Consider the following 18545-nt stretch of genomic DNA (forward strand, 5'->3'; position numbering starts at 1 on the left):
CGCTGCTTATAGCGTATGCTCACCCAGGGGGTACAGACCAACTCGAAGGGTCCAGAGTCAACACCTGGTTCCCCACAGGACCTGCTCACAGCGATGAGCTCTGGACTCCAGTCTGCAGGATCTACTAGCCTACATCCTGCTCTTCCAACCCCAAGGGCTATGCCTACCTTCCTATTGGCACTGAGGTTGGCCGCGGGGATCTGAAGAGTCACTTGGTAGTCAGTGAGCTTGTTCATTTCCTCAGCTAGGAAGTTGGCTTCCCTCACCAGAGTGTTCGCTTTCACCAGCTGCTCTCGAAGCTTGGCCAGGCTCTGCCTGAACAGTTCATCCCTGGGGTATTGAAGAAGAGGGAGCACACACAGGTAAAGTAAACCAGAGTTCTGTTCCTGTCACAAAGTGGTGGCAAACTCCATCCACAGCAGCAACACTCCTTTTAGGAAGTTTTCCCTCCTGTCCACAGAGAGGAGGGCACTGAGAACCACTGCTGGGGACAAAACTGAGGGGTTGAGGATTGATATTAGACAAAGCAACAAACCAACAAACACATCCAGGCACCGCTCATGGTGGTGCATGCCTTTAATTCTAGGATCTGAGCAGTAGAGGCAGACAGAACTCTGTGAGTTCAAGGCCAGCCTGGTCTACAACAATACGTTCCACGACAGTCAGGGTGGTCACAATCTTTCGTTCCTCTTCACTTCCATTCTTTCATTTTCTCATCCATCCACCCACCCATCCACCCATCCATCTAGCCACCATCTATTTATTTATTATTAAGATCCAGTTGCTATATGATAGTCCTTATAAACACCTGCCTCCCTTAAGCCACTCCTGGGTTCAAGTCTAGCAGGGGAACTGCTTCTTTCAGGATAAACCCCAAGCATCCCAGGTTGCCATCTCTCACGTGCGCTGGGTTGTCGTCTCGCACATGCCCAGTCTAACACTTTCAGATTGAATTCTTTCGCCTTCTCTACAAGTCACTTCCAGACTCAAGCAGACAGCTTGCTCACATGCTTCCAAACACTCCCTGCTCTTCTCTGCTTTGTTCCTGCCAAGCTACCCAGATACAGCCTGGGGCTGGGGTTGTTCTCAGGGGCAGTGCACATGATTAACACGGAGAAAGCATGGCTCCAAGCACCAAAACCTTCTAAAGGGGACAAAATACCTCCCTACTTTCTGTCTGCACATTCAGATTGCTGTTGTTAAGGAATCATCCAAACTTCTGCTATCTCAAGACCCATCAATCTAAGTCTTCTACTTTGGCACTATCTGTACTGAAGGGCAAAGGATTAGAGATCTGGGGAGGGGGTGGTCTATGGTGGCTGACATTACTGTGACATTATTGGGATATAACTCTCAGGTGAAACACCAATGGCCAAATCAGAAGTGGGCCTGCAGTCTCATTCTCCCAGGCATGTCCTTCCTCCACAGGCCTCTCTAGTTCCACAGCCCCTATTTCTCATTCAGGGTCTGGCCCCATCCTTACCTCTCCTCAGCCCACTGGGTCACCTTCTGCTGGGCTGTCTGGCTGCTGTAAGCCAGGCGGTCAGAGGCACTGCTCGGCGGCTGCCTCTCAGGGGAGAGCTGCTGGCGTAGCTGCTCCAGCTCGCGTTCATACATGAGCCGCTGCTCCTCCAGGGCCGTCCTCTTCTCTTCTAGGTACTGCTTCTCCAACACCTGAACCACATTCTGAACTGGATCTGGTGAGCCGAGAGAAGAGGCAAAGGGTTGGAAGGAGCTGTTAAAGACAGGAGTCCACACTGGTGCCAGACAGGGCTACTCTCAGCAAGAAACATCTCCTGCCTCAGACCTGATCTAGCCTGGTACTGTGCTCTCTGTGGAGCCTAAGGGTTCACAGTGGAAATCCTCCTGGTTTGCTTTCGGATAACACTTCAGCTAACTGCTAATTACAAACCTTCACTGTTACCTTCTTCCACGGGATGAGTGCATCTATCTGCATGTCTAGCTGTGTGTATCACAAACCTCCCGGTATTTGATGGGGGAGGAACTGGATGTGAAACCATTGTGTTATCAAAGACAGCACAATGCTAGGAGCTTGCACAAGTTGATTTTTACAGCACACGCCTTCCACACTCATGTAGCATGGCTTTTGTGTATAACAAACAGGGTTCTGATTGCTCACCACAAACTTCCCCTTCTCTTGATGGAGAGGAAATAATCATAGCATACGTTTGAAAATATTGTTTAGGTATATGACATGGCAATTTCTCAGGTGTTAATTCCTAAGACGGCAATTAACTTTCATAAAAAAAGAAAAGCATGTCTTTGGCAAGTTAGTACTCCAGGAATCTAGAACTCGCAATTGGGCAAGCAGGTACAGACATATCAACAATGGAGCCTTGGCACCTCCATGGATGGCTTCGGTGTGGGTGGGACCTGACTCTGAGGAGCCAATTGACTGGACAGGGCACCAATGCGGTGATGACCAATGAGCTGCATACCAGGTCCAGACAATGGCCCATGGGTAAAGTCACAACACAAATGAGTATCAGTACGCTGACAGCCACACGGTGCAGGGGAGGACTACCCATCACTGTGAGCATCTCCCAGAAGTCCACGGGACCGTGGGGAGATGCATCTTTAGACTGGTGTGGGATATAGATTCCTTCTTGTATGTCGACACATTTGCCTGTGATTCCCTGAAAACCTGGGCTGAATTCCCATCCAGTTGTTCTCAGTTTCCAGAAAGAATCTGGTCGGTGATTCAGGAGTTTTGTAATCACTTGATCATGGCTACTCAGAGACTCTTCCAAAGTACCCCACCAGTTTGTACAATAAACACAGACAATACACTTTCTATATTAGCATGTAAGAGGAGAGAACACACGAGCCTTAACAATAAAGTTAACACAGCAAAAAACGAGCAGCTTCGTATAATTGCAAGATGCTGTAAGTTGTTTTAATAAAAACGACAGCTACCATGCCAACATGACTTTACTGGCTGCATCTCAAGAGCAGGGACCAAACTGACTGCAAGCATGACCTCCAAAGAAGCCTGCAGCCCCTCCCCTTCCCTGTGGTGGATGGCATCTCCATTTCAATGTTGAAGAAACTGGGGTTCAGAAAAATCACACAGATGACCAAGGACCAATGACAACCAAGGACAGTGCCACGCATTGAGCTTAGATTAGAAGTTCAACATCAACGAGGGTCAGACATCAACTTGACAAAACACGTCTCGACACAATGCTCTTATCCTGAGAGCCACTCCGTATTAGCACTCATCGAAGAACAAAGTCTTCAAAGCAAACAACTGCACTTCATTAAATCCATTGTTTCTTCAAAGCAACAGCAGATTTATCACTGAGAAATTTTTTTTTTTTACTGCGTTTTGTGAAGAGATACTGAAAGACATACTAGGGATCGAACCTAGGGTCTTATTCATGCTAAGCAGGAACTGTGCCATTGACTTCTGCTGCCTGGGTCCTGAAGAACATATGTAATCCACACCTCAGCTTCTTACACTGCAGAAACACACGTGACCCTGCTGGCTGACGCTGCAGGATCTCAAGCCAGATTCCTTGTCAAAGTGGAGGCCAAGGGACTGAGGCTGCTTAAAACAGCACCAGAAGCCACAGTGACACAGGCTCTATGGGGGCCACAGACCAAGATGCAAATACAGAAGGGAGAGCAACTCAGCCCTGCACCTGAGCCTCCTAAGCAGGACTCCCAGGTCACCTCCTCATCACACACTGTCCTGCTCAGGGGCTAAGCTCTGTTTTACTTCTGATCATCACTATGGGAAATTAGTTCTCTCTTATTTTTCTTTTATTTTGCTTTATTTTTCAAGTTTATTTTGGTTTTATATACATACATAGATATATGTATATATCTATGTATGTGTATGTACACATATTTGTATGTGGGGATGCCTATATGATGTGTACATGTGAAGGCCAGAGGTAAATCGCCTTTAAAAACATGGATTTATTTAGTGTGTGCACATGCATTCATACTGTGGCACATGTGTGGAGGAGTTGGCTTTTTCCTTATACCATGTATGTTCTGGAGGGATCAAATTCAGACTGTCGGGCTTGTTACCAAGCACCCTGACCTGCTGAGACAACTTATCAGCTCCCCGCCCCATACCCTGTGTTTTGAAACACGGTTTCTCACTAGCCTGGGGCTCACCAGTTAGTCTAGACTGGAAATACATCAAGTCCCAGGATCCTCCCCATCTCTGCCTCTCCAAGGGCTGGGAATACAAGTCTGTGTCACTACCCCTAGCTTTTGGAGTGTTGTTTTTGTTTGTTTAATGTGGGTGCTAGAGACTGAACTTAGGTCTTTATCAGGAAACTACTGACTGAGCTATCTCCCAAGCCTGTGGGAATGTCTGACAATATTCCTCTTGCCTATCAATCAGTCTGATGCCTTTCCTACACTACCCAGCCTCTTCTAAAAGAGGTTCTAATATAGCTAATAACTTTTAAATGATCCAGAAATTTCTTCTTAATGACTTCTCCTCTCTCCTAAAGACTGCTATCCTGGCCACTATTCAGTCTCATTTATATCAGATCCCTGGAATGACATTTCTAGCTACAAGAGACATTATAATAATACATAATTTGTGCTCCCACATGCACGCAATGTAGAACTTGACCAGCAGGGGGTGCTATGAAAGAAAATGCTTGGAAAGCAACTGTGTCTACAGAGACTGATCAGAATTTCAGGACTGTGGAGAGACTGGAATGCTGCAGGCCTAGGGCGAGTTCTTGTACTCTGGATCAGCCATTCCTTGCCAACCTCTGTGTCTGAACGAACACCCTGTGACTAATAGATAAACCTTTACGTGATCATTAACTTCACAGACCACTAGCTCCCATCAACCCCAAATCTAAGAACACCATCAGATAGCATCTTGGGTCTATAGAGACGCTCCCCCATCCTGCTGAACCTGCCTCTGGTGCACCCCCAGTGTGTTTCAAACTTGCCTTGATTTATGACTTTCTCTGTTCTGTAAAATAACAAAACTTCATGAAACTTTCCATGTCGGAACATAGACCTTAGTGTAACTTAAATATGTGTTCCTGGTCATAACTGGTCAAAGTGGTTCCCAGAATAAAGTAGCTCTTGTTTTTATTAAAAATGAATTCAATAAAATGGATCCAGTTAGCAAGGTAACCTGTCTATGATCTGGCCCAGGACACACACGCCCCACACCCCGCGCTTCTTGCCTTCCCTCCCTGCTTCTGAGAATGGAAGCCAGGGCTTCAGGCAATGCTAGGCAATCACTCTACCACTGAGCTACACTGCCACTCCATTTTCCTCTTCTCAAGAGAACTGTTAAAAGTTCAGTGCATCTGGTGTCTAAGGCCAGGATACCAAAGAGTCGGTTTTTTTGTTTGTTTGTTTTGTTTTGTTTTGGGGGATGATGGGGGAACTGATAGGACAGGGGTGCTAGGGGAGGGGAGAGGACGGGGTGCTGCGACAGGGGTGCTGGGGGAAGGGACAGGATAGGGATGCTGGGGGAGCAGATAGGACAGGGGTGCTAAGGGAGAGGACAGGGTGGGTGCTGGAGGAGCAGGCAGGACAGGGTGTTAGGAGAGGGCATTGGAAATGACTCACACTGGGATAGAAGGGACGTCTGCCTTTGGGGATGGGGGGAGAAGTCTCTAATCTTAGATGTTAGAAACTACCTCACCACCTTTTAACCAGTCCCTAATACTCCTTATTTTAGAGCTGGCTACAGAAGAAACTGGGAAAAGAGATTAGTGTTTGATTTCTATTTTGAGCCCTTGAGAAAAACATGTCATTGTTCATAGCTAGATTTTCTTTTACTTACTTTTTGTTTGTTTGTTTCGTTTTGTTTTGGAAGTCAGGGTTTCTCTAGGTAGCCTTGGCTATCCTGGAACTTACTCTGTAGACCAGGCTGGCCTCGAACTTACAGAGATCTGCCTGACTCTACCTTCTGAGTGCTGGGATTAAAGGTGTGTGCCACTACCACTGGGCTAAAAAAAAAAACTTTTTTGTTTATGTATGAATGTGTACATGTGTATATGAATGTTCAAATGTGTGTGTGGGGTGCATATGTGTACATGCATGTAGAAACTTAAGGCTGACATCAAGTATCTTCCTGTATGGCTTGCTACTTCATATATTAACGCAAAGTCTCTCATTCAAACCCAGGGCCCACCATGTCAGCTAGTCCTGTTTCCACCTCCCCCACACTAGGTGACGGATGGGCTTCCATGTCCGCCCAGCATTCAGATGGGCTCTGTGAACCCGAACGCTGGTCCTCATGCCTGCACAGCAAGCCCTTGGTGAGCCATTTTCCCGGCTCCTCTTTTCCATTTACATCCAAATGAGCTGGGTTTAGGTCAGTTCTTACACTAGAGATTCTAGGCGATCACTGAAATGGTGGAGGCTACCTTTGGAAGCACCTCTGCCCTGAACTGCCATGCTCCCTGCAGTAATGAGGCCATTAGTAACAGAGGCAGCAACACCAAGGACATTTTCCTGTGCTGCTGGGCGTGTAGGGAAAAGGGCAGCTGGGCGGTAACAGAGCCGGAATATGGTTGGGGGGGGGGGGTCCTCAGTCATGATCAAGAAACACTTTGGTCAGGCAGAAAACCTTCGCTTCATCCCAATACTGCCTGTTAGAGTTTGCCAAAGCTCGCAGCAAGCAACGTCCCTCAGCGGTCCCGCTGAAAGCCAGCCAGGATCCCTCATGCTAAGGCAGCAATTAAGAACCTCTGTCCCAGCGTTGGTGAGCCAGCTTCGTCTGAAACCACAGGAGGGGGAAGAGGATCTTCAAGTAGGACCACCACGGGGAGGACCACCAGGCAGACAGGCTTACGGTCGGGAAGCCACCTAGCAGGAGACGGAATTCTGAGGATGCACAGAGGATGCATGTGTGCCGCAGAGGGAAGCGCCACTTAGGGGAACTGGTGGAGGAGGGAGGGCATTGCTCTTTAACACTGGCGAGAGTGAGCCTGGCACAGGAAGCGGGGCTGGGGGAGGCGGAGAGGGTGTAAGGCAAAAAGCCTGGGAACATTTCATTTCAAGCGTCGTCTTTCTCAAAGGTACTTGAGAGTACCTGTCAAGTAAGTCTCTTCAGAAGTATAATTTCCACCCGAGTTGATAGTAAATATTATCTTTTATGAGAATTTATGAGAATTCTGGATCTGTATTTTCCTGGGGGATCTTTATCACCCTTCCAGAAATGACAAGATCAATGATGGAAAATTTGATTAAAAATGAACAAAAAAGGTCTGTCAAACCCATTTCATAAATACTGAGACCACGGAAATGCTATCGCAATTGGCTTGAAAACAAGAGGTTCCCAAAAGGGGGGGGGGCATCTGCAAACTCTCTGGTTCTACCCGAGTTCCCTGAGCTGTCTTGACGCTGCTCCTTGCTGATGGCCTCTGGAAGAAATTATTGGCTTTATGTGTCTAAACTTTGGGGAGACTCTGCTTATCCACTGTGGATCCATGTGAGCGAGATCTGCTGCTGCCGGAGAGCGCATCTTACCATTGCTGTTCAGGGTTTTCATTATGACCTCCATCTGTGCAAACTCGTAGTTGTAGTCTGGTTCCGAGGAGGCCTCGCTTGCAGCATCCAGGTCATGCTCCGCCGGACCTGCGTCTTTCTCAAAGTCTTTCAACCAATCCCGCCGTTTCCTCTTAGGTAAATTAATTCTGTGGGGGATTTTCATCATTAGATAAAATCAGTTTGATTTATACTTAAATAGACAACAGAAAAGAACGCAAATGGAAATACTAGAGAACATGAAGTTGATACCTAAAAAAGTGGTTATTTCCCCATAAGATTCTGTCACCATGCCATAGCTGGGTAGTACTGCAGACGAGGGTGCCATTTACACACGACCTGAAGGGACACAAAGGAAGATGTCAGGTGGATGGAAGACAGTAGTCCCAGATTCAAAGAAGTAACAGGGAATATTCCCCTAATGGATGTCTTCTGGGAAACAGTTGAAGAAGGAGTAACAGAAACCCAGTCTCGGTCATGAGTCAGGAAGGGTCTGCCTACTCCCCTAAGAATGAGGCCCAACTCTGTGTTTCTGATGGAGATACAAAACATCACTACAGGATGGTTAACCGACATTTACAAAATGCAGCTGGGGAGACAGCTCATTGGGCAAAGCTTGCATGAGGACCTGAATTCAGACTCTCAGAATCACATAAAGCTGGGGATAGCAACACATCTGTAATCTTATCATTCCTATGGAGACAAGGAAGGTAGAGACAGAATCCCTGGCCTATGGAGACAAGGAAGGTAGAGACAGAATCCCTGGATGGTCCCAGGTGGGCTAGCCTGGTGTACGCAGTACTGAACAATAGACTGTCTCAAACAAACAAACAAAACAAAATAAAAAGCCATGTGATGGTTTGAAAGAATATGGTCCCCAAAGGGAGTGGCACTATTAGAAGGTGTGGCTTTGTTGGAGTGGGTGTGGCCTTGTTGGAGGAAGTGTGTCACTGTGGAGGCAGGCTTTGAGGTCGCCTACGCACAAGACACCACCCAGTGTCTCAGATCACATCCTATTCCTACCCAAGATGTAGAACTCTCAGCTACCTCTCTGGCACCATGTCTGCCTAAACGCCACCATGGTCCACCATAATGATAATGGTCTGAACCTCTGAACTGTAGGCCAGCCAATGAAATGTTTTTCTTTATAAGAGTTGCTATGGTTATGGTATCTCTTCACAGCAACAGAAACCCTAACTAAGACATGCTGGTGGTGGTTTGAAAGAAAATGTCCCCTAAAAGGAGTGGTACTATGCGGAGGTGTGGCCTTGTTGGAGGAAGAGTGTCACTGTGGGAGAGGGCTTTGAGGGTTTTTTTTTTTTTTTTTTTTTGCTCAAGTTTCCCTCAGTGTGACTGTCAGTTGACTTCCTGTTGCCTGCAAGATGTAGGAGTCGCAGCTCCAGGGACATCTGCCTGCACGCCAGTCATCATACTGATAACTGACTGAACCTCTGAGACTGTAAGCCGCCACCTGGATTAATGTTTTCTTTGTAAGAGTTGATGTGGTTATGGTGTCTCTTCACAGCAGTAGAAAACCCTAACTAAGACAACGCTACTCCTCCTCAAAGTTCCATACTGCTATTACTAGAATATGAACAGACCCCACAGGCTCCGGTTCTAGAACAGCAGATCCCCAGTGGGTGGCGCTGTATCCTAAAGTTGAGGAATGTGGGAGGCAGAGCCTCACTAGAGGAAGTGGGTCCCTGGGGGCAGATCCTAGGAGATAAAGCTACCCTACCCTATGTCTGGAAGGGTCTGGTTCTCTCTACTTCCTGATGTCAGATGTGATGGTGCCAGCGCTTCATGCTCTCCCTGTCACTCTCAAGAGCCCTGCCTGCCACCATGACTTCCTAGCCATATATATGAACTGTACCCTTTCAAACTGTGAACCCAAATAAACGCCTCCTCCCAGGTATATTTGGTTAAGCAATGAGAACAGTAACTAACATACCCTCTGTAAACAGAAAGCAAACCCTCTAGGATACCCGGCGTACCCTTAACTTTGATGTAACTGAAGCAGGAAAAGGGAAAAGGGCCAGCATCCTGAAAACACGGGAGAGGCTGGCCCCTCCACAGGTGTCTCCTACCTTGCATTTTCTTTTGGCGTGAGAGTGATGTCTCCATCTGCGGCAATGTGGATCTCACAGTGCTCAGGCTGAATCCCGATCCCAAAGAGCTGGATGTCCTGAGAGGTATCTGCACCCACGCGGGTGTGATCCTGGAACCCAGAATTGAAGAGAAGAAACCAAGTTCACAAGGCACTCAACCAGAAATGGTCACAAGCAACTGGAAGAAATCAAGGACTGTATGAAATGAATTGCACGGGAGGACATCTTGAGCATCAGAAGGCAAAACGTTGGCCTGTGTGATGGCTCAGAGGATAAATACATTCATCACCAAGTCTGATAATCTGACTGCATATAGGTCTCCAAGACCTATATGGTGGAAGAAAAATAGTCCTCTGACTCCATTCACATGCCCTCCACAGATAGATAAATAGATTGGTATGCCGGTAGGTAGGTACGTAGGTAGGTAGGTAGGTAGGTAGGTAGGTAGGTAGGTAGGTGGGTGGATAGATGGATGGATGGATGCAGTAACAATTTTCTTAAGCTAAAAACTTACCTAGAAACAACTTTAAAAAAATGTTTAAATTCAGCTGGGCAGTGGTAGTACACACCTTTAATCCCAGCACTCAGTAGGCAGAGAAGGCAGATCTCTGATCTCAAAGACAGCCTAGTCCACAGAGTTAGTTCTAGGACAGCCAGGGCTACACAGAGAAACCCTGTCTCAAAAGACCTCAAAAAACCCCCAAAACCAAAACCAATCAAACAAAAACACCAAAGAAAAAATGTTTAAAACCCCATCAAAACCAGCTCCTGTATCAACAATGAGTATCATTTTAAAACATAAGAAAATTGGACATAGCTACAGCAGACATTGAATTCTAATTCTAGATAGATTTTTTTACTATTTGAGTGGGTACCAGCATGCCATTTCATCCTAAGCCTCTATTTCTCTTTCTCTCTTCCTTTTTTTCTTTCTTTCCTTCCTTCCTTTCCTTTCTCTTGCCCTCTTTTTAACAAAACTAAGACAATATTATTTATTCAACCTATTTGACTGGATTCTTTTTTAAAAGGACTCCATTTCAGAACCACTAAAAGGGAGTCTCATGGTTAATTTTACCTCAGCATCCTTCCTCCCCACCTTAGGGCTGGGGACATGGCTCAGTTGGTAAAGATGACCCCAGTATCTATCTATACAAAAAGTCAGACATGGTGGTTTTGCCTTCCATCCTGATGTTGACGAGGCAGGGAAGGGATTCCCTGGAGCTTTGCAGCCAGTTTGTATAGCTGATTAGTAGGCTTTGGATTCAGTGTTTTCACCCCATTCCAAAAACTAAGGCAGAAAGTAATTGATGAAGACATGACATTAATCTTGACCTGTGTGTGCATGTTTGCGCACATGCACATGCATGTGCCTAAACAGACAGACAGACAGACACACACACGTCAACATTTCTAATGTCAACATTCCATACAGTGGTGAAGCCTGTGGTTATATGATGTACAAATCCATGTAGTTTTAAAGATCTTGAGTCTTAGAATCTCTTTGGAGACTCAGTTGCTGTGCACCCCTGCTCATTCACAGAGCACCTTCCTATATTGCTCTACAAATTATTTAATCACTGTGGCATTACTTCTGTATGCAATGGAGAAAACACAACGCTAGGTCTTTCAAATGAAGGTTTCTGTGGTTGGGGATACAGTCCTATGGCACAGTGCTTGTCTTCCACACATAAGACCCTGGGTTTACAAGCCAGGATCAGAAACAATTCACTTTCCCTAAATAATGGATCCTAAGCTGACTCATGAAGCCTCAGTAGGTCAAGGGCTAGCTGTACCACGTTTTTACCTCTGAAAAAAGTGGAAGGATAAAGATCATAGGAGACTGAGGTTCCCTGCTTCAATTCTAATTCATTCTCCGCTGCATATTATATACTCCCAGGGGATCAAAATCCTTACCAGGGTGTTCTTGAAGAAGATGTGGCTTTGGTCCCCAGAACCCATATGGTGGCTTACAGCTACCTGTGACTCCAGTTCTGGGGGACCTGATGCCCTCTTCTGCCCTCTGTGGGCACTACATGCATGTTGTACACACACAGACAAGCAGGCACACACATATACACATACATAAAAACAAATCAAATAAGTTTAAGAAGACTCCAGGTACCCAATCCTTGACCATCATTTTAATACTCAACTACCGTAACGGGGGCTGGAGAGATGGCTCAGCTGCTAAGAGCACTAGCTGCTCTTCCAGAGGTTCTGAGCTCAGTTCCCAGCAACCACACGGTAGCTCACAAACATCTATAATGGGACCTAATGCCCTCTTCTGGCATATAAATAAACTACCACAACATGCACACTCTCTCTGTGTATGTTATAGTTAAACGTGTTTTGATGGGTAACTGAATTCCCTTTGTCAGTTGGGGCATCTTCCACGAATGCAATCAAGTGTCCTATTTCAACTATCTCTCCGCCCCTTCCCTTCCCTTAGGGATCCGTCCCCTACAGCCCAGTGTGGCCTTGAACTTGTTATGTAGTGGAGATTGAGCTTGAACTCCCAATCCTTCTGGCCTACGCCTCGCACATACTGAGATTATAGGCATGTGCTACCACACCTGGCTCTGATGCCCCATTTCTTGCTTAGTAAAATTGGCCAGTAGTTCTACAAATGTAGCCAAAGAACCCTTGACCTCTCTCTGACATTTCAGGAGACTCATGAGGTCCAAATATTTTAGGGGACTGGAGAGGTAGCTCAGAGGTTAAGAGTGCTGACTGCTCTTCCAGACGACCCGGGTTCAATTCCCAGCACCCACACTGCAGCTCACAACTGTCTGCAACTCCAGTTCCAGGGGTTCTGGCACCCTCACACAAATGTACATGTAGTCAAAACACCAATGCACATAAAATAAAGTAATAGATAATTTTTAAAAACTACTTTAGGAAAAACATTAAGTGTCGTTTGTGCCCGTTTTTGCATTTTATCATGTGTGAATGGCAGGGCTTTGGCAGGCAGCTGGTCAGTGGTGAGGCAGCTCTGAAAGCTAATAGCTGTGTGTCTGTGCTCCAGCGCCCCCAGTCTAAACACTGCCCATACAGACAGCTATATCCTAGGCACATAAAAATGCACTGGAGCCCTTGATACTTTTGAAGAATGTGCATGGGATCTAACGCCAGTAAGTTCAGAAACCCACTGCGGAGATGTCCCCAGCATGGTCAGTGCACACCGAGGCCACGGGACCAATGTTAAAAGGCCTTAAATGAAGGATCATAGGACAAAAGTCCTTTCCTGATCATGGGGTCAGAGCTGAGAGAGACTTGAGGGAGCTTTGCTCCTGAATCTAGTCTAGGGTCTCTCTAGGCTTGTGTGAGTCTTGAGAGCTCCTTAGTGTTACAGTGAAGACTCTCTATGACCTCTTAGACCCCAAAAACCTTGGAACTCTGTCACCTTACAAGTGGGACCTCCTCCAACAGGTGTACCCTGAGTTGTCCATTTGTGTCCCTCTGCAGCCTGTACTCAGGGCATCAGTGAAACAAAAGTTATTTTCGGTGATCGGTGATGTGGGATTGCACTGCCCATGGTCTTCCTACTCGGGGTGAAGCGGGGTACAAAAAGCAGCAAAAGCACGAGACCAGGCATCCGGGTTCCGCTGGAATGATGCGGGATGGCCGGGGTCTGCTGATCAGACATACCTTTAAATAGTAAACCAGAAGCTCGTTGAGGGCGGGGTCTGCGTTCAGGTTGACTAGGTAGCACTTGTCATCCCCCACCTTGATCCCAGAGGTCTCCAGGGAGATGCCCATGCTCTCCAGCTGCCGCTGTCTCTCCTGGTCACGGACAAAAAGCAGAGACGCTCTGTTGTTCGATTCACAAGATACATCCATGGAAAGAGTAAGTCACCGTTTCTGGGGACAGTGCCAAAGAGGCGACACATTCTACTCGGCTCGACTAAGTTTGCTAAGCGCCTAGGACTGTCATAGGGCACCCAGGGTGAATCACACACAGTGTCTGGGGAAAAGGACAAGCCTGCATAACTAGAATGAGCAAGAATACCGGTGTGTTGTGGAGGGCTACGGAGGGCTGCATGCTTTCCGAGGAGGGGCAGCACGATGGGCTTAGAGAACAGGATGGGAACAGAATATGTGTGAGACAATTCTTGGAGCACTAGATGAATTTTCATAGCAAGAAGCAAGAGCAGTTGTTTGAGTAGTGGTCACAGGAAAGCACAGCCAGATTCTGGGCAGAGAGGATAATTTCAGGAGCCAAGAACTCCTAGCAAATGAGGGAAGCTGTAGGAGCTGGAGCTGGTAGAGACCCCGTCGTCATGGGCTTTGAGTCCACCTGTCCATGTAAGACTTACCAATAGTTTAGAGCGCGATGGGTACTGATCTATGGCTGGGAACACAAGAGCTAATCAAACGAAGTCCTTTTCTCATGAAAACGAGTGATAGTGAGATCTTGGGGGCAGTGTTAGTGGAACAAAAATGCCCATGCAGTGCAGTGTGGAGTGACCCCAAACACACGCTCCTGCTGTATTCCCCCATCCCATGGTCTATGCTACTACATCTTCATATAGAATCTCCTAAGAAGCACACGGAGTCAAATGGTGAACACCCTATTGTGTTGTATGTCTTACAACTTTCTGCCAATCAGAGTTTCCCATGCCCCACTTTACCAAGCGATCTAAAGAAAAACACGGAATCACAATGTGGACCTTTGATCATATGAGGAACAGAAACGACGTTGTCCCCCCCCCCCCCCCAAGTCTTGCTTGTTCAGCGGGGTATTCCAGCAGCACAGGACCATATGCAGACTGGAGGAAGATGTGAAGTTGGGGCTTTAAAATGAGCTCAGCAGAGAGAACGGGGCCCTGGATGGTTTTGGAGGAGGCAGGTGTCTGACCAGCGGACATGGGGGGGGGGGGAGGAAGGAGGCCTTAATGTTTCAGGCTAACTCATCAGCCCACCTGTGCGATCTCTTCCGTTTTCCTCAGCTTCTCCTCCCATGTCACTGTTAGCTCCTTTATCAATTTCTCAGATTCTTCAAGCTTCTCCTTCAGCTCGGGAGCCTTCATGGCCTTTAAAAACAAGACAAGAGACATCAGCTTTCAAAATCTTTCCAACATTATATACGGTACATATACAATGGTACCCTTGCCTGTGGTATTGGAGTTTGAACACAGGGCCCCTGCACATTCTGTGTGCAGCTCTATGCATTTTCTGTGCAGCTATATGCATGTTCTACACAGCTATGGGCTACATCTCAGCAGCCATATGTTCTCCCTCAACAAGTATTAATAGACTTTCAGAAACAATTAAGTCACGCACTGTCAGCGTGGGCCTTGGAATTCTGCTAATCAAAGTAAACGGAAGAGGACATCACGTTTCTCTTTAAACAAAAAGACTGGAAAAAAAGTTAAAGTTTATCTCTGAAATATCTAAGTAGGAAAAAGGTTATTTAAGCAGATTTATCTGTCAGGAAGACAGAAATCAATCATGCCATCCATAAATACCCCGTAGCTACAGTAGCCATTTAGGATCACATGCAGACTGGTGCCCATCAACAAGACCCAGGCTCCAAGACTAAGGAAAGGAGACCCAACATCTAAGAAAGTCTCACGGGAACAATCTACAGCGTCAATTAAACACACACACTGTTCTTAGGATTTCCCATTGGAAGTTCAAGGGCCAAGTAAAGGGCTGGAGCAAACAATTAAGTAGTGACAGGAATGACCTCACTTCCCTCCTTGCCGGAAAACGGCTAGGGCAAGAACTGGTGTTAGTTATGTGGTTCTTCACAATGCTTCTCATCCCAGAGCAGACGCCTGCACACACTGAAAGGGTGAATCACACAGCCCTCAGCCACCAGACACCCAAGTCAGGGGACTTCAGGAACCGGGCACGGCAGACTGACGTTACCTCAGCCTGCGAGAGCTGCTCTCTCAGTTTCTCCACTTCCTCGCGCAGTTCCCGGATGACTTTAGCATTGGGGTCCTCATTCACTACAGCGTGGTTCACGATCCTCTTGGCTCGGTCTGCGTATCTCAGCGTGGACAGCGTCTCCTCGTAATTGTCCGCTGCCGGGCTGATGGTGGCTATCATGGAGGTCTGGCTGTTCCCTCCTAAGTTGTCCTGTAAAGGATTTCAGATAGACGTGACCAAAGAGGAAATATCCACACGCGACTTTGTTCTCGGTGAAAAACAAAATCCAATGTGAAAATGCGTTAGTATGTTTCACATAATTTTATAAGAAGATGGAAACATGGCTTGTCTCTATTTATAACAATAAACAGTACCTGACAAATGTCACTATAACAGAATAAAAACAATAAGTAGTGTTAGTTTGTGTATGTATGCTGCTGTGTAGCACATGTGTACGTGCGTGTGCGCGGGCATAAACATGAAGATAAAAGATAAAGATGTCGGATGTCTTTCTCCGTCACTTCTCTGTGCTGGGGATTTGAACGCAGGTTCTCGTGCATACTCAAACAAACGATCTTACCTGGTGAGCCTTCCCTACAAACTCACGCTCTTGGTGTGTCACTAAGAACTAGGGTGACGGTACCGTGCGTGCTTTGGTAGCTCTGCACGCTCCTTCTACAGTTTCAAGCTGGAAACAGCAAGGTTTAGACAAAAGCGACCCCAAGTCAACAACGCACCTTAAGAAGCCAAGTGAGAACTGAGTCTCGATAAGGCACGAATTTGTTTTTGCCTTTTCCAGCGGCCTGGTCGGCAAGTGATGATATAACCAATCCCAAGGTTGTGAGTGACCTGCCGCAAAAAGAACATGAGCCAGGTGAAGTACCCAAGAGGAAAAGAGAAACATTATATTATTATTATTAATAATAATAATAATAATAATAATAATAATAATAATAATAATTGGGGACTGATCTGGGCATCTTGTACATAATGAGCCTTTTTTCTCTTTTTCTTCCAAGTCAGGGACTCACTGCATTGCTCAGGCTAGCTCCGAACGCACTCCGCAGGCTACACAAGCTTTAAACCTGTGTTTTCCTACCCTAGCCTCCAGAGTAACTGGGGAGACGGCTCTATGCTGAGAGTGGCCACTACTGCCACCTAGGGAGAAGTCAAGGTTGAGAATGTAAGGAAACCATGGTAGGAGTTTGTGGGGAAGCCTTAGGAAGGGCGCTCCATGAACTCAGTCTGTGGAGAAACTGAGGCAGCCAGAGCCCAGTGGCGGGGAAATGGCTCCACTGTCCCACTTTCACTGGACAGGTGGGGTTGCAGCCTGGCATTCTGATGGACAACTTCTCACCCTGGCACCCCGGGAAGAATGTGTACAGATGAACTACATCCCTCTCATTCCTGGGCAGCGCTGCCACTGGGTGCCTTGGTGCCTTCATTCCTCAAACAAAAGGAGTGCCACGCACTGCACTTTAAGCACTTAGGAGCTTTGGGAGAGGCGAAGCCCCGAATCTGCAGCCCATTAGCAGACACTGATGTCCTCGTGAAGCTGCTGACAGGCCTGCTTAAGAGGATTATTAATGCTGTGTATGAAGAAGCCGGGCGAGAGGCTGAGAGCGCATTTAGGAAGCACATCAGCGATTTCTTTAGCGTTAGCATCCGGCTGGTCACTGATCATGAAGCTTAGAAAGCCATTTGTGGGACTATGAACAGTTTCATCGTATTAAACATTGTTAGCACACGCTCGGCTTCCTGTGTGCCAGCCACTGTTGTAAGCACCTTAGGAAAAACCGCTGGCTGAATGTTCACAGTACGTATACCTGACTGACAGCTTCTGTAGCCACGTTTTACAGAGGAGGAAACTGAGGTAAGGTCACATAGCCGGTCTGAATAACCAGGGAATTGCAGGGTCTTCTCATTTTGGCCCCACTCCCAGCTGTCAGCCTCTGCTGGCTTCTCACTGTTCTTCAGATGTTTCTGGGACAATCTACCTCCCAACACAACAGCTCCAAAGCTATTCCTGCGCTACCTCACAAGGCCAGGGCTGCACCGTACCCAGCTTGTGTTCTAGCCAGCGTCTCATCACCACACATGTGCTAAAATGTGTCCTCATTTGTATCTGAGATCCTGGAGTGCACGTGTGTCTTGGAATGGAGTCTTTGAGAACTGTGTATTTGTTATATACACACTACAGGACCCCTTGGGGGATCTTGGACAGTCTCCATAATAAATATGAAAATATCCAGATATGAGTAAAAGACGATCACGTAGAAACAGTCTAGAGTAATAGTCTGGAGGCTAAACCATAAGAGCGGGGTGATCTTGATTTGGCTTAGTCAAATCAAGACTTTCTTCCACTTCTGGAATGGTGATGCCCTTTCTCTTCTAACCCAGAGGCTCCCTCAAGGGTCACCATCCTGCTGTCACATATTACCATAGATGTCACGGCTTAAACGCACACGGCATTACAGCTTTGGAGGTCGGTCAGAAACCCAGACTGCGGACCACCCAACTAAAGCCAAGGGGTTGGTGGGTCTGCATTTCGAGGGAGCCTCCATTTTCTCCTTCCTTCCACAGCACAGGCCACCCTCATTCCCAACTCCCAGTCCCTTCTCCTACCCCTTGCTGGTCTCAGGCTCACTTGCTCGCATGCCTCTTTCATGTGTAAGGAGCCTGGACACATAGGGCCGCCTGGATAATCTCCACTTCTCAAAGACCCAACCCTGATTACACCTGCAAAGGGTTTTTTTTTTTTTTTTTTTTTTTTTTTTTGCCTTGTAACATACACATGGGTTTTGAAATTCACAGTGCAGCTATTTGGTATTATTCTGACTATCATGGTGTTTCAAGTCCTTCTGTACTCCCAGCATCCACTGCGGGGATGGCCACAGAGTCCATGCATGACTCATGTCTGATGGGCTTTCATTTGGATGACAACATTTCATTTAAGTAAACAACACCAGTTTACAAGTCTTTAAGCTCCTTGCTGTATCAACAGACACAAAAGGACCAGTGCTGAGCCCTGCACAGTGAAAGCTACAGAGA

The 18545-nt window shown here is 46.8% G+C and overlaps 1 protein-coding gene across 3 annotated transcripts in view; it reads right to left on the reverse strand.

Annotated features, from left to right (window-relative positions):
* Positions 1-18545, reverse strand: part of Kif13a (kinesin family member 13A) — a 181403-nt gene that overhangs the window by 47460 nt on the left and 115398 nt on the right. For all 3 annotated transcript variants that reach the window (XM_038333122.2, XM_038333120.1, XM_038333123.1), the window contains 9 exons: positions 16232-16343; positions 15492-15704; positions 14540-14650; positions 13266-13400; positions 9597-9727; positions 7762-7848; positions 7492-7658; positions 1484-1697; positions 168-330 (listed from right to left, as the gene is read on the reverse strand). In XM_038333122.2, the coding sequence (XP_038189050.1) occupies positions 168-330; positions 1484-1697; positions 7492-7658; positions 7762-7848; positions 9597-9727; positions 13266-13400; positions 14540-14650; positions 15492-15704; positions 16232-16343 (1333 nt within the window). The remainder of the gene's footprint in view (positions 1-167; positions 331-1483; positions 1698-7491; positions 7659-7761; positions 7849-9596; positions 9728-13265; positions 13401-14539; positions 14651-15491; positions 15705-16231; positions 16344-18545) is intronic.

The sequence above is a fragment of the Arvicola amphibius genome, chromosome 6, assembly GCF_903992535.2.
Source record: "Arvicola amphibius chromosome 6, mArvAmp1.2, whole genome shotgun sequence".
NCBI classification, from domain to species: domain Eukaryota; kingdom Metazoa; phylum Chordata; class Mammalia; order Rodentia; family Cricetidae; genus Arvicola; species Arvicola amphibius.